Source organism: Ostrinia furnacalis, unplaced genomic scaffold, assembly GCF_004193835.3.
Source record: "Ostrinia furnacalis isolate ACB-3 unplaced genomic scaffold, ASM419383v2 OfSCF4490, whole genome shotgun sequence".
NCBI lineage: Eukaryota > Metazoa > Arthropoda > Insecta > Lepidoptera > Crambidae > Ostrinia > Ostrinia furnacalis.
This window is the reverse complement of record NW_021134729.1, coordinates 7,906-21,523: the sequence shown is the minus strand read 5'-3', so window position 1 is coordinate 21,523 and position 13,618 is coordinate 7,906. Positions and strand designations below refer to the sequence as shown.

Below are 13,618 nucleotides of genomic sequence, written 5' to 3'. Positions count from 1 at the left end.
TCTAGACTGGTTTACGAGGGCTTGCTGGTGATACCGTTATTCGTATTAGGCACAGATATAAGTAATAAATTACTATTATAATAAAATAGCATTTATGAATTTGCGATGGTTTTACTTAGCTGTGATTAATATTTTCTATGATTACATTTTTTTTAATGATTTTATAATGTTTCTTCTCGTATGTTTGGAATATGTAACAGCTAGTATCAGATTTAACATTAGGTACCTACTTTTCTTTAATTTCTTTTTATTTATTAATTTGGATTTTCATAAACCAACTATCATCATCATTTCCACCACTGCTCATGTCCACTGCTGAACATAGGCCTCCCCTTTAACCTATTTTCATTGTCCTTATACGACTTAGATGATCGGTAAGGGTGCGTGTTGCATATCAAATCAACGTAGAAATAGCATTAGGTGTCCTTTTCAAATATAAAATTACACTACATTTTTGTTTACAATTTGTTAAAACAATGTAATCCGTATTCTTTACCTAATCGAGAAACATGTAGGTAAACACATAGTAATCCAACGTGTACGTTTTATTACCAACATCAACTGTTGCTTTACGATTCGGTGCAAATCTAAATTCGTTCGGCGTAGACCTCGCACCACATTCATAAAGTTTATGGGTCCCCGAATATATGTTTGTGGCAAGATAGTAAGGTAGGGTCCTTTATAAAAACAAACTGACCCAATTCAATTAACTTTGTAAGCATACAATTACAGAATTGCATCATTCATCATCAGGGAGATGAGTGTAAGATGTAATAATTTTATGTATGAAATCTACTTTAACCGTTATCAAAAAGTCATCAACTACAGTGAACAGTCATCATGATGATGAAGAAATTGTATACCTATCTTTAAAAACTTTCCTATCTCTAAAAATGGCTTTAGGTAACTCCTGATAGATATTTTTAATTCATTAATACTTATTTCGTCTATACCTCAAGGGTGCGATAGGCGTGATATTTTGAGGAATAAAACAAGATTATGTAAGTTTTAAGTGATCTTTTATATTTAAAGCTTTAGAATCTGCAAGAAATACAAAATGTGTTAGATTAGGTAGGTAGTACTCATAAAACACTCGTAAATGCCGTAATGGTGCAAGTAAATATCGAATACTCATCCATGTGCAACCTTGCTCAATTAATTTTATTCCCAATCTTTTTGGACGTCAAAGATATATATGATTGTTTTATTTTCTTTCTATCTACTTACTTACTTAGACATTAAATTAAAAAAAAATCAATATCTTAAAGCAAAAACATTTAAGTGTCGGCATTTTACCAAAGCAATCAAGTGATATTAAAATTTAAGAGCACTTCATCTTGCTTTTCCGTATTTTTAGCTAAGACGAAATTGACGATGCAGGGGGGCTAATAACTTTCTGAAACTGCAGTAGAATAATAAGATATGTGACGAGCAAGCCAATGAACTTGAAGGGCAGAGATATGTCGACTTGAAACATCCGCAGCAGGGAGAACGACAGGTCCTGCGCCTCGGTCAGCGCGAGGAGCGCGCGCGCAGCGCTGCGGCCCGATTTATCTGAAAAATAAACACTCATTGTCTTACATATTTCCTTACGTAGTGGCAATTTTAACTGAGAGGGATTGTAAAAAAATATATTTTAAGTATCTCTTAGCATACCTGTCTAAAATTAATACATTTTCATATGAACGATAAAACACTTATCACAAAAACTATTATATGTATAATTTAACCAATGAGGCATATACTTCCAGACAAGTGAAAAAGCTTTATCTACATTTACCCAGGAGAATCACATTACATAAATTATGTCAGACCCTGCAAGTAAAGTGATAGTAGGGGAAAGACTATTTGCTTCCTTTGTTTTGAACCCGTTTATAGCACGGTGCCAAACATATAAATTATATGTTATTTAACATTCAGAAATAATTACTCGAATTAAAAATAGATTCTCAACAAATGTTTTTAGCCAATACAAATAGATGTTAGATAGCAAATTTGTTATTCCTTTGGCCTGAGCAGCCTTATCACCAGGTGAGATGCAGACCAAGAGTTTCCTCGTTGTGGATAAAATATGATTGTCGCTAAGCAAAGTATTTCAGACCTTACCGAGCTTATTCTCATAGAGCCTAGAAGCCAGGAGCTCCCTCAAGCGCCTGACCTCCCCGTGGACTCGGTCTCCGAACATGCAGGGCGAGAACAGAGGAACCATCTCCATCGCCAAGAAGGACGTAAATTGTATGGTGTCCATTGCTACTATCTGTAACAATAATTCTCTAAACCTCCTCTTCCTATCACTTGAAATACAAAAAAAATGAACTAAAAAGATAAAAACAAGCCTCAGTCGGAGTCATCAATGACTAATTCTTTTGTTGGTGATATGTATTTGATGCCTCCGACTGCATTTGTGAACACTGTGAGGCTTGTTTTTATATTTTTAGTTCATTTTTACGCAGCTGGGTTTTTTGTTTATTCAATAATAGTTTTATTTTAATCTTTTTAGTTAAATAACATACATATTTGTAAGCTACTAAAAAAGCTCTTTATTTTGATACCCCACTAGGTTTTGAGAAAAAAAATTTTTTTGAAGACATTATGGCGCCTAAAATCCGCCATTTTGTTTTTTTTTTACTTTTAATATAGCCAGTGTCACTCTCCCGATTATGACTAATTTAACGACACCTCTCACGCTAAAATCGGTCAAGCCGTTTAGGCTGTAGGCCCGTGCCAAGGAAATATACATACATACCCACATACATACACTCGAAACACATACCCCTTTCTGGCGCAGTCGGGTAAAAAGAGGACCTAATTTTGATGGTTCGTTCGTACGTTTGTTTCAGCCAAATGACGCCCACCGTTGGACAAAGGCCTCGCTCAAGGATTGACATAACGACCGGTCCTGCGGTGCCTGCGTCTAGGTTCTCCCAGCGACCTTCACCAGTTCCGCAGGAAAAAGAAAAAAAAGTGACCGACATAGCCCGCAGAATAAACTGTCAGTGGGCGGGGCACAGAGCTCGTAAAGCTGATGGCCGTTGGGGCAGAAAAGTTCTCTAGTGGCAACCACGGTTCGGAAGAAGTAGCATGGGGCCTACTAGATGAATCGACCATTTGGTGAAGGTCGCTGGAATGGCAAGGGGCGAAAAGCTGAAATTTGAATATTATGAAACATGTAAGGGCTCCATGAGCATAGTTCATGCTGGAAGTTAAATTTTTCAGCGATCGGTTAGGAGGTAGGTACTATACAGGGTGTTAGGTAAATGGGTATATGAGCCGATACTAGCCCATGTTAACATGGGCATATAAATGGTATGGTGAAGTCAGAAATTTGATAACATCATTTTAGTTTTTTTAATTTTCATACAAAATAAATTTGATAAAATCCGATTTATATGAAAAATAAAATATTTAAAATGAAGATATCAATTTTCTGACTTTACCATACCATTTATATGACCATGTTAACATGGGCTAGTGTCGGCTCATATACCCATTTACCAAACACCCTGTATAGTATTTAAAACCTATAAAAATAAAGTAATGTTTAACTTTGATGATGTTAAGGGGAGTATTATTGCATTAAAATGAAACGTTAAGACCAAGTTAAATATATCTGACTAGCTGTGCCCGCGACTTCGTACGCGTGAAAACCCGTTTTCGAAACTTTTTTCATTATTGCTCTGCTCCTATTGATCGCAGCGTGATGTTGTATAGCCTATAGCCTTTCTCGATAAATGGGCTATCTAACACTAAAAGTATTTTTCAAATCGGACCAGTAGTTCCGGAGATTAGCGCGTTCAAGTAAACAAACAAACAAACAAACTCTTCAGCTTTATAATATTAGTATAGATTAAAGAACTTTCAAGTTGTATTTTTAATTATTCAAGTATATTCCTAAAGCCTCAACTGACTTAGAAAAATCGGCCAAGTGCGTGTCGTGCCACGCGCAGTGTAGGGTTCCGTAGTTGACCGTCGTTCACACAATATATTTAAAAAGCAAGCAATTACTTCATCTCAAGTCGCTTTTAATATTTTCTTCCAAGGATTTTTTATTAGTTAAGAAATTTTATAATAAGACTATTAAACTGTCTGATCTATGAAATACTGATATTCACGAAAATGAAAAGCAGTATTTTATGAATTTTCCCAAATTTTGCAAACCAACATTTTACTTCTTAGAGGGGGGGGGACGCCCTACTCGAACAAATATTGGCACTTTAAACTTTAATATTTTGCAAATGGATCCCTAAATCGAAAAATAGTCTTAAAAACTAAGCATTTTTAAAAGACCTATCCAACGATACCCCACTAGATGGGGTAGAAGATTTTAAAAAATCTCCACTCTACATGTAGGGGGGCTACCCTAAAAAAATTTTTTTGTAATTTTATATTACCGTTTTGTCGGCGTGATTAATTAACATACCTCCACAAAATTACAGCTCTCTAGTGCCAATAGTTTCCATGCAAAACCTCGGACAGACAGACAGACATATTATTATCGAAACTATAAGGGTTCCTTGTCAGGACTACGAAACCCTAAAAAGCTATAAATATGGCATGTAGAAAACTGTGTACCTACCACGAGTTTACGTTAGGTGTGCTCGCTAGCGAGTACGTCAAAAATCTCTATGAAGATTTTGTTTCTTGAAAGTAGCCACTAGGGAGCGCTGCACAATATGTCATTTTTTTACGCAGTCGCTAGCGAGCACACCTAACGCAAACTCATGGTAAGCGCACTGGTAGCAAACTTCTGTCTTTATTTACCTCTTGACGAATAAGTGCCGTTGCTAGCCAGTAACAACTCGACAGAATTGATATAAACGTCGTTATTATAATAACCAGTAACTGAAACATGTAAATACATTAATAAAACTTATAATAACCAAAATTGTAATAAAGTACGTTGAGTTCCGAAAAACAAGGTACAAAAAAGCACTTCAATCACCTGCCATTTTACTGCATCGAGAAATAAGTCATACGCTTGTATCAAATGGTGGTAAAGGTCCATTATTTTCTTCATGTCAGTTAGTTTCGTTTTTTGACATGTGTACGACATATTAAGCTCATCGATATTGGGGCACTTAGCAGACTTTCCGTTAGACAGCGCTGACTCCACGAAATAATTGATGAGACGCAGCCGAGGCACTAGGAGGCTCAGGAGATGGCCGTAGTAGTACAACTCCAAACAATGAAGGAAACTACACGATATCATTAAATAATAAAGTAAGACAGGGCTATACAATAATAACCAAATGCCTGTCGTGATAAATATATTAAAACCGAGCATCCAAATCAGATTCTTAATAGATTGGCCGGTTACTTTGGGCCTGCAGCCAGTTTCTCCGTCGAACTTGTTTAGCTTGTTATAATATCGCTCCATTCGTTTCCAAGTGATAAAGCTGAATGTTATAATAATAAAATATTCAGCGAGATTCGTCCGAACCACGATGTCAGTGTAGCCCCCATAGAGGTATAAGACATAACTGATAACAGCTACCAATACTGAAGTATAAATGGCTGCTAAGGTTGTGAGGATGTATCTTCCTTCATTGAGTATGACGGGCAACCTGTTGAGGCCCAGTAAGCTTGCGGCTACAATATAAAACTTGGATACATTGTCTCTGAACGGCGTTTGCTTTTGTTTGAAGAAAGTGTTGACCTTCACGCTTGGGGCCGTCATGACGAATGGATGGCTGCCACTGAAGTGACCGAAGCTCCGGGCGTTTCATTTCATAATGGTCGAAATGTTAGTGATGTCCGGAACGAGTATATTAGATGTAAATTTCAACATTCCGTTTCAAAACATTCAGATATTTTTGTGTCATTTGTTCAGAGTAGTTAATTGAAAAAAGTACATACTTATGTTAAGCATTTTAACAAATTTAAATATTCAAGCTTTGATGGTGCCTTAAGTACATGTATCTTATTTTTGTATCAGCTCTCCGAGACAAGAGACAAGATGTCAATTCTTGCACTATTTAAGATGTGCTGGTGACTCTAGGTTAGTTCAGAAGCAAGTTGCAGAATTAACTACTAATCTAGATTTTAGAACAAACCATCAGACAAGGGTAAGCGATCTTCTAGATCTAAACAGACGCTACAAAGTCTTCTTAGTTAATTATTTATACAACTAGAACTAGCATAGATTTATTGTAATTAGAAACAATCTGACTCTCTCTAGAGAATGCAAGTTGGACGGCAGGTGTATCAAATTAGTTACCTTGACAGACAATTATGTGACAAGGCCATCCCACACATAATAGTTAGCTAAGGGAAAATTGGTTGGTTCCAGAACGAACCCCTTGTTTTGGTGAGATCATCTTATCAAACTCTAATACTAATATTCAAAGCTGAAGAGTTTGTTTGTTTACTTTAACGCGCTAATCTCAGGAACTAGTGGTCCGATTTTTAAAATTCTTCTAGTCCATTTATCGAGGAAGTCCTCACCGGAAAATAACAAGAACCGCAAACTTTCGTAGCATTCTAAATGAGAGTTATATTATTTTACGCACAAATTTACGCAAATTTATCAATTTGCAACGTCTCGTGGTAATATCCTTTCGTAGGCTATATAATTATCATCACCAGCCCAAAGTTACTTTCACGCCAACGAAGTACTTTTGTAGCAATGCTAAATTGAGGCTCATCCCTACTAAAATAAATAAATGGGATAACAGTAGGCCATCAAACTAATTTATTAGGAATGTATATGAGTGCCCATCCAGCTACTCTTTCAGAATATTACACGTCAAGTATGTCGTAAAACTAATTGATGAATTATAAATAACTTGAATAATACAGACAACAGCACATAAAATTTAATACAAGCTGTACCGGGTGCTCGTGTAGGTAGCTATACCCATATTATAATAAAAGTCACGATTCAATCCCGCCGCGTGTAGAGTTGCCAGCCGGACATGTTTTAGCTTTTTAGGGTCTTGTAAATATTGTCTCGTCCGCCCAGTCCGTCTTGTGTTAGGCTTTTTATATGGCTGCTGCGCTAGGCGAGAGTCGACCCATAGAATAATATCATGATCTATGACACTAATTACTATTAACTATTCGATTACTCGACAAAACGTTAACAATTCGTTTTGAGCTGTGTTCATTAACGTCACATTCCCTCACGGACACTCGTTCACGGCTCGAAACAGTCTCGAATAATTTCACTTTGATGTTTATTTCATGTTGTTGGAGAGGATGTACAGTTGACAGCACATCAGCCTATTCAGTTTTGTTGCAAAACAGCCGGTATTACAACGGCAACTGACCCAATTCAATTAACTTTTTAAGTATAAAATTACAGAATTGTATTCTATCATTTATAAGGAGATGAGTGTAAGATGTAATAATCTACTATGTATATAAAAATAAGTCGGGTTTTCCTTCCTGACGCTATAACTCCAGAACGCACGAACCGAAGGCGAAGCCGCGGGCGGAAAGCTAGTTTTTACCCGACTACGGCAAAGCAAAAGGAGGGTTATGATTTTGACAGGCTATGTAACTTTGTTCAGTTTAGTATTCTGAAAATCTTGTTTTATACTTTTTCAGCGTCGTTTTTTGTCGTAGTTGGGTTTTACATAGTTTTTTTACTTTTACGTATAAAATCTACTTTATGTAACCGTTATCAAGAACAGTCATCAACTACAGTGAACAGTCATGATGATGAAGAAATTGTATACCTATCTTTAAAAACTTTCCTATCTCTAAAAATGGCTTTAGGTATTCTTGATAGATATTTTTAATTCATTAATACTTATTACCCGACTGAGCCAGAAGGAGGGTTATATTTTTCGAGTGTATGTATGTATATTTCTTTGGTACGGCCTACAGCTTAACGCCTTGACCGATTTTAGCATGAGAGGTGTCGTTAGATTCGTCTTAATCGTGAGAGTGACACTGGCTATATTAAAATTGAAAAAAAAAAAACAAAATGACAGATTTTAGGCGACATAATGTCTGCAAAAATATTTTTTTTTTCTCAAAACCTATCGAGTGGGGTATTAAAATGAAGGGCTTTTTAGTAGCTTACGACAATGTTTGTTATTTAACTAAAAAGATTAAAATAAAATTATTATTGAATAAACACAAAACCCAACTGCGTAAAAATAAACTAAATAGACAAAAACAAGCCTTAGTGTTCACAAATGCAGTCGGAGGCATCAAATACATATTATCAACAACAAAATAATTAGTCAATGATGCCTTCGACTGGCTTGTTTTTTATCTTTTTAGTTCCTTTTTACGCAGTTGGGTTTTTGTTTATTCAATAATTTCGTCAATGACTCAAGGGTGCGATGGGCGTGATATTTTAAGGAATAAAACAATATTATGTAAATTTTATGTGATCTTTTATATTTAAAGCTTTAGAATCTGCAAGAAATACAAAATGTGTTAGATTAGGTAGGTGCCTAGTACCTACTCATAAAACACTTGTAAATGCCGTAATGGTGCAAGTAAATATCGAATACTCATCCATGTGCAACCTTGCTCAATTAATTTTATTTCCAATCTTTTTGGACGTCAAATATCTATAATATGATTGTTTTATTTTCTTTCTATCTACTTAAAAATAAATAAGCCATTTATTCCTAAGATTCAAATTATTCAATTTAGGTACATTAGATTACTTAAGTCTATCCAATATAGCTTGATTAGAATGACAGCTGTCATCAAAAGTAACGACATAACTTTGTAGTAGCGATCAATGAGAGCTAAATATTGGCGGACAAGAAATAATTCACGTCTGACCTACAAACAATATTTTCGACGACAGTGCTTCCAATAAAAATGATAATTTCGTGTAAATGCAGCGTTAAATTACACCAATAAGTAGTAATTCGAAATTATAAAAATCAAGCTAGAGTATTAACGACGTCTCTACAAGGTTATCTCGAGTTACAAAAATGTTAGTGTTGGGACATATCGACAAATGTCATATTAAATTATAACCATGGGGTCCAAGCGCTCGTTCCTTTTATAAGGAACTGGCAAAGAGGCTCACCGAGGTGACCGGTGATCAAAAGGCTGGCAGCTATTTCGGCCAGAGAATTAGCCTGGCCATTCAACGTGGCAATGCTGCCAGCCTTTTGGGCACCATTCCTGACTGCGGCGCTGGGGGTGAAGTATTTTTTATTTTGTAAATAGTGTTTATCATTAGTAATTTTAAAATTTTAGTTTTTAAGTCATTTTAAATTAAAACTATTTTTTTAACATATTTAACAAATTTTTTAACATATTTAAGTCAAGTTATACGTTTTTCTAAATGTTCACTATTAAAAACCAAAAAACATTTCATTCTTAAATAATCAAACATCGGAAATCAATCACCGGTAATTTTTTGGGTATTCATAGCACCGGCACCGTTGCTTTAGAAGAGATGCCCACCGCCCTCTAGCGAGAGGAAAAAACCACTGAAGAACACTGATGATAATGACTACGACTTAGGTTGTACACCCTTGACATGAATTTTAAATTTTACTGTCTTTAAATTTAAATCATAATTGTCATTTTTATGAATAAAGTACATATGAAGTACTAATATGAAGAAAAATTGGGTGCATTTTTTCATATCATTTTTTCGAAAACTTATCGATACATCTATGTGAACCGTACGAAACATACCCATCACTAGTCACATTCGTTTGACAGCCGTCATTCTAATCAAGCTATATTGGATAGACTTATAATGTTATTTATGCTTCGTTATTACATTTAAATTAGGACCTTTATTATTTAATCATTTTAACATGCACTTATCTTAGGCACCTATTTACGGGGGTGCGATGGTGAGGGACCTCCTCGTGGTGCACCCTGGGCAACGTCCGCGTGGTCTGTTCACGCGGGCGGCTAACTTCTCACCGCGCGGCAGGTCTCGTCAACTCGGCGGGCCTGTCGGGCAACCCGTAACCCACAATTGAGTGGGCCAGGGGCCGTCGAGGCATTTGCTCGGGCCACGATGCAGGAGACATCTTTACAAACCCCCACAGGTGGGGGCTGGCGGGGCATTTGCCCGGTCCCATTCTTTGAAGGGCCGCTCTCGGTACTTCTCTGATCAGCAGAGCTGACCGAGCAGCGGCATAGAGCAGACCGTAACCCGCTACGGCGGGCCGGGGGTCCTGTTGTACCAGGGCCGCGAGGAGAAAACCTCTATAAAAAACAACTGGAGGAGGGGATTGGGGGTTCCCTCAAAGCCAGAGAGGCTCGCTCGTGAGCGAGCCTCTAGCCTGAGGCGAAGCTGCGGATGAATGTCCAACCTGGACAATAACTCGCGGCTCCGTTTCTTTGGGCTCTGGTGGAAACCGTCGGGTTTTAGTGGGTAGGCCCCGCCTTTAGTGGGTAGGCGGGGAGAGTCCCACATAACCCACTGGCAGTCCCCATAGACCAGTGGGGCATACCCACTGGTTGTCTTGTCGGCAAAGCATTTCCCGACGAAAAAAAAAGGCACCCATTTACGAGTGTAGGCCTCCTCCATCTTTTATGTATCATGCATTTCATGATCGTCTTAGTCATGTAGATGCGCCAGTGAGTACTAATTTGCGCGACTGTTGTCACCCCCTGATGCTTGGCACCCGGGGCGAACCGCGCCGCCGCTACTGTGGCCGGCCAGCTCCGCGATGTCGTCCTGCCAGTGGCGCGCCGCGTCGCGGGGAACCAGACACCAGTGCAGCACGCGGGAGCTCCATCGGTTATCTACAAGCTCTCCATAGGCTATCTACTCACTTACCCTATTAATTAAAAAAACATCAATATCTTAAAGCAAAAAATATTAAGTGTCGGCATTTTACCAAACCAATCAAAAGTGATATTAAATTTTTTAAAGAAAACTTTAAGAGCACTTCATCTTATTTTCCATATTTTTAGCTAAGACGAAATTGACGATGCAGGGGGGCTAATAACTTTTTGAAACTGCAGTAGAATAATAAGATCCCATCAAAAACAATACTTGTCAAAAAAACCAAGTCTCGCAACTCAGTTGTTCTACGGTAAAAAGTTGTGAGATCCATGTAATACCAAGTCCAGGCCAGGAAATCTTTAACGTTTTACATAAATTATTGACTTGGCCATCGCACTAAATAATTTTATTTACACGTGTTTTCATGCGATGACCAAGTCAATATATTTATGTAAAACGTTAAAGATTTCCTGGCCTGGACTTGGTATTACATGGATCTCACAACTTTTTACCGTAGAACAACTGAGTTGCGAGACTTGGTTTTTTTGACAAGTATTGTTTTTGATGGGATGTGAGTCAGTCAGTGAGTGACAAAATTAAGTAACTTTGACCCGTTATAATTCTTAAACTACTGGTTCAAATTGAATGAAATTTTAAATATACCGTGTCTTTACAATGCCTGCATAGCTAATGAAAATTCAGCCTTCTAGTTTTATCCACAACGAAGTTACAGGCGGTCGAAAATGGCCTGAATTGCTTCGAGAAAAGGATGGTACGGCCGTGCTGCTTTTTTGCTCGACTTGGTGGGGGCACTGCCGTGCCCCCAGATATGTGACGAGCAAGCCGATGAACTTGAAGGGCAGAGATATGTCGACTTGAAACATCCGCAGCAGGGAGAATGACAGGTCCTGCGCCTCGGTCAGCGCGAGGAGCGCGCGAGCAGCGCTGCGGCCCGATTTATCTGAAAAATAAACACTCATTGTCTTACACATTTCCTTACCAATTTTAACTGAAGGGGATTGTAAAACAAAACATATTTTAAGTATCTTATCACAAAAACTTATCAATAAAATGATTATACAGTGTGAGTCTTGATAAAGTGCACATAAAATAGGTGAAACAAGACCTATTTTGTCCACGGGAAAAAGGTCAAAAAATATCTGTCATTTTTGAAATATATTTTATAGAATTTGTTTTTCTTTCAAATACTTATTGTAAAGAAAACGTAATAACCTATAAACTAAGAGGTATATCCTGAAAAAATAAAAACAGTAATAATGCTAAATAACAGGCGATACTAAAAAAATACATAAAATACCCAGAAAATGGCAACAAATAATAAACAAATGTTACATTTTGAGAAAAATCTGCATTTTAATTCGTGCTTTTTTGGTTATTTGATAAATTTCTCCAAATAATACCCCTATAACAGCATTGAGTTATAATGTACTACGTAGTAATATTACTTCAATGTATAACAGGTGGTTTTTATTACTTACTTTGTGTTAATCTCTAACATATTACCTTTCAAAACCAAAAATCTCATGTCTCTATCGCTATCACAACATTTGCTATGAGCGTTTGAACAAAGGCCTGCCACCCGAACCCGTTTATAGCACGGTGCCATAAAGATACAAATATTATTATGTTATTTAACATTCAGAAATAATTACTCGAATTAAAAATTTTTAGCCAATACAAATAGATGTTTGATAGTATATTTTGTTATTCCTTTGGCCTGAGCAGCCTTATCACCAGGTGAAATGCAGACCAAGAGTTTCCTCGTTGTGGATAAAAAAATGGTTGTCGCTAAGCAAAGTATTTCAGACCTTACCGAGCTTATTCTCATAGAGCCTAGAAGCCAGAAGCTCCCTCAAGCGCCTGATCTCCCCGTGGACTCGGTCTCCAAACATGCAGGGCGAGAACAGAGGAACCATCTCCATCGCCAAGAAGGACGTAAATCTTATGAGGATCATTGCTTCTATCTGCAACAATAATTTGTTGTCTAGACCTCCTCTTCCTATCACTTGAAATACAAAAAGAGGACCTAATTATGATGGTTCGTTCGTTCGTTCGTTTCAGCCAAATGACGCCCACCGTTCGACAAAGGCCTCGCTCAAGGATTGACATAACGACCGGTCCTGCGCTGAAAATATTATGAAACATGTAAGGACTCCATGAGCATAGTTCATGCTCCAAGTTAATTTTTTCATTGATCTTTTAGCCTAGGTATTAGGGCCATTCTTATTCTTACGCATTTTTGTGTGAGATGTAAGAATAGCATATGTTTTTAAAGAAAATCAGTGCACTGTATATTAATTTACTTAGTAAAATACCTCTATTAACTAGGCCCAATATCATTTTTATCATAAAACTATTAGAAGAATATTTAAAAAAAGTTACAAGTCCAAAATGTCACGGACCGTGTAGTGTGAGATTCCCGGATTTGGACATACAATATTTTTTTCTGAAGAGATGTTATGTTATTTTGATAAATATTACAGTAATTATGCAAGATTAATACATGTTATATAAGACTGTTAAAAATTTATATCAATAATAATTACCATTTTTGATTTTGAACACCAAACATTGTGTGAGCAGTTTTTGTGTCACAACCACGTGCGCCACTTTAAAAATGCGTAACTCGGTAAAAAACTATCTTTGATATTGACATCCCTTGCTAAGTTTTTTTAGAACAGTAACATTGTCATCTTATTAGATTTGCAAATGGCTGAACGTAGTGAGTGAGCCGCAAAAAAATATTTCCTATTTATTTGAAAAAAGGGACAACCATAACACGTCCATCCCGTGTACGGTTATTAAAGGTAGGTATCAATGTCACGCTATTGTATAAAACATAATTATGTACCTCATGCAGTATAGTTTCAGATAATTGCACAAGATCTGCTAATTCACAGATAGTTTTTTGGATATATCGGACAC

The 13,618-nt window shown here is 37.0% G+C and overlaps 1 protein-coding gene across 1 annotated transcript; it reads right to left on the bottom strand.

Moving 5' to 3' along the window:
• Positions 1-1,030: 1,030 nt before the first annotated feature.
• On the bottom strand, positions 1,031-12,620 carry LOC114359575 (gustatory receptor 68a-like). Its single transcript, XM_028314017.1, has 3 exons — positions 12,507-12,620; positions 2,107-2,257; positions 1,031-1,554 (listed from the first exon to the last, which is right to left on the bottom strand). Exons 1-3 carry the CDS (start codon positions 12,519-12,521, stop codon positions 1,358-1,360), a joined length of 363 nt encoding a protein of 120 aa, XP_028169818.1. The 5' UTR covers positions 12,522-12,620; the 3' UTR covers positions 1,031-1,357.
• Positions 12,621-13,618: the final 998 nt, after the last annotated feature.

Bases quoted from the DNA above. Each gene is read 5' to 3' on its own strand.
- LOC114359575 (XM_028314017.1), bottom strand. The intron at 1,555-2,106 runs GTAAGGTCTGAA...TTTATTTTTCAG, and splicing joins GCTCTATGAGAATAAGCTCG to ATAAATCGGGCCGCAGCGCT.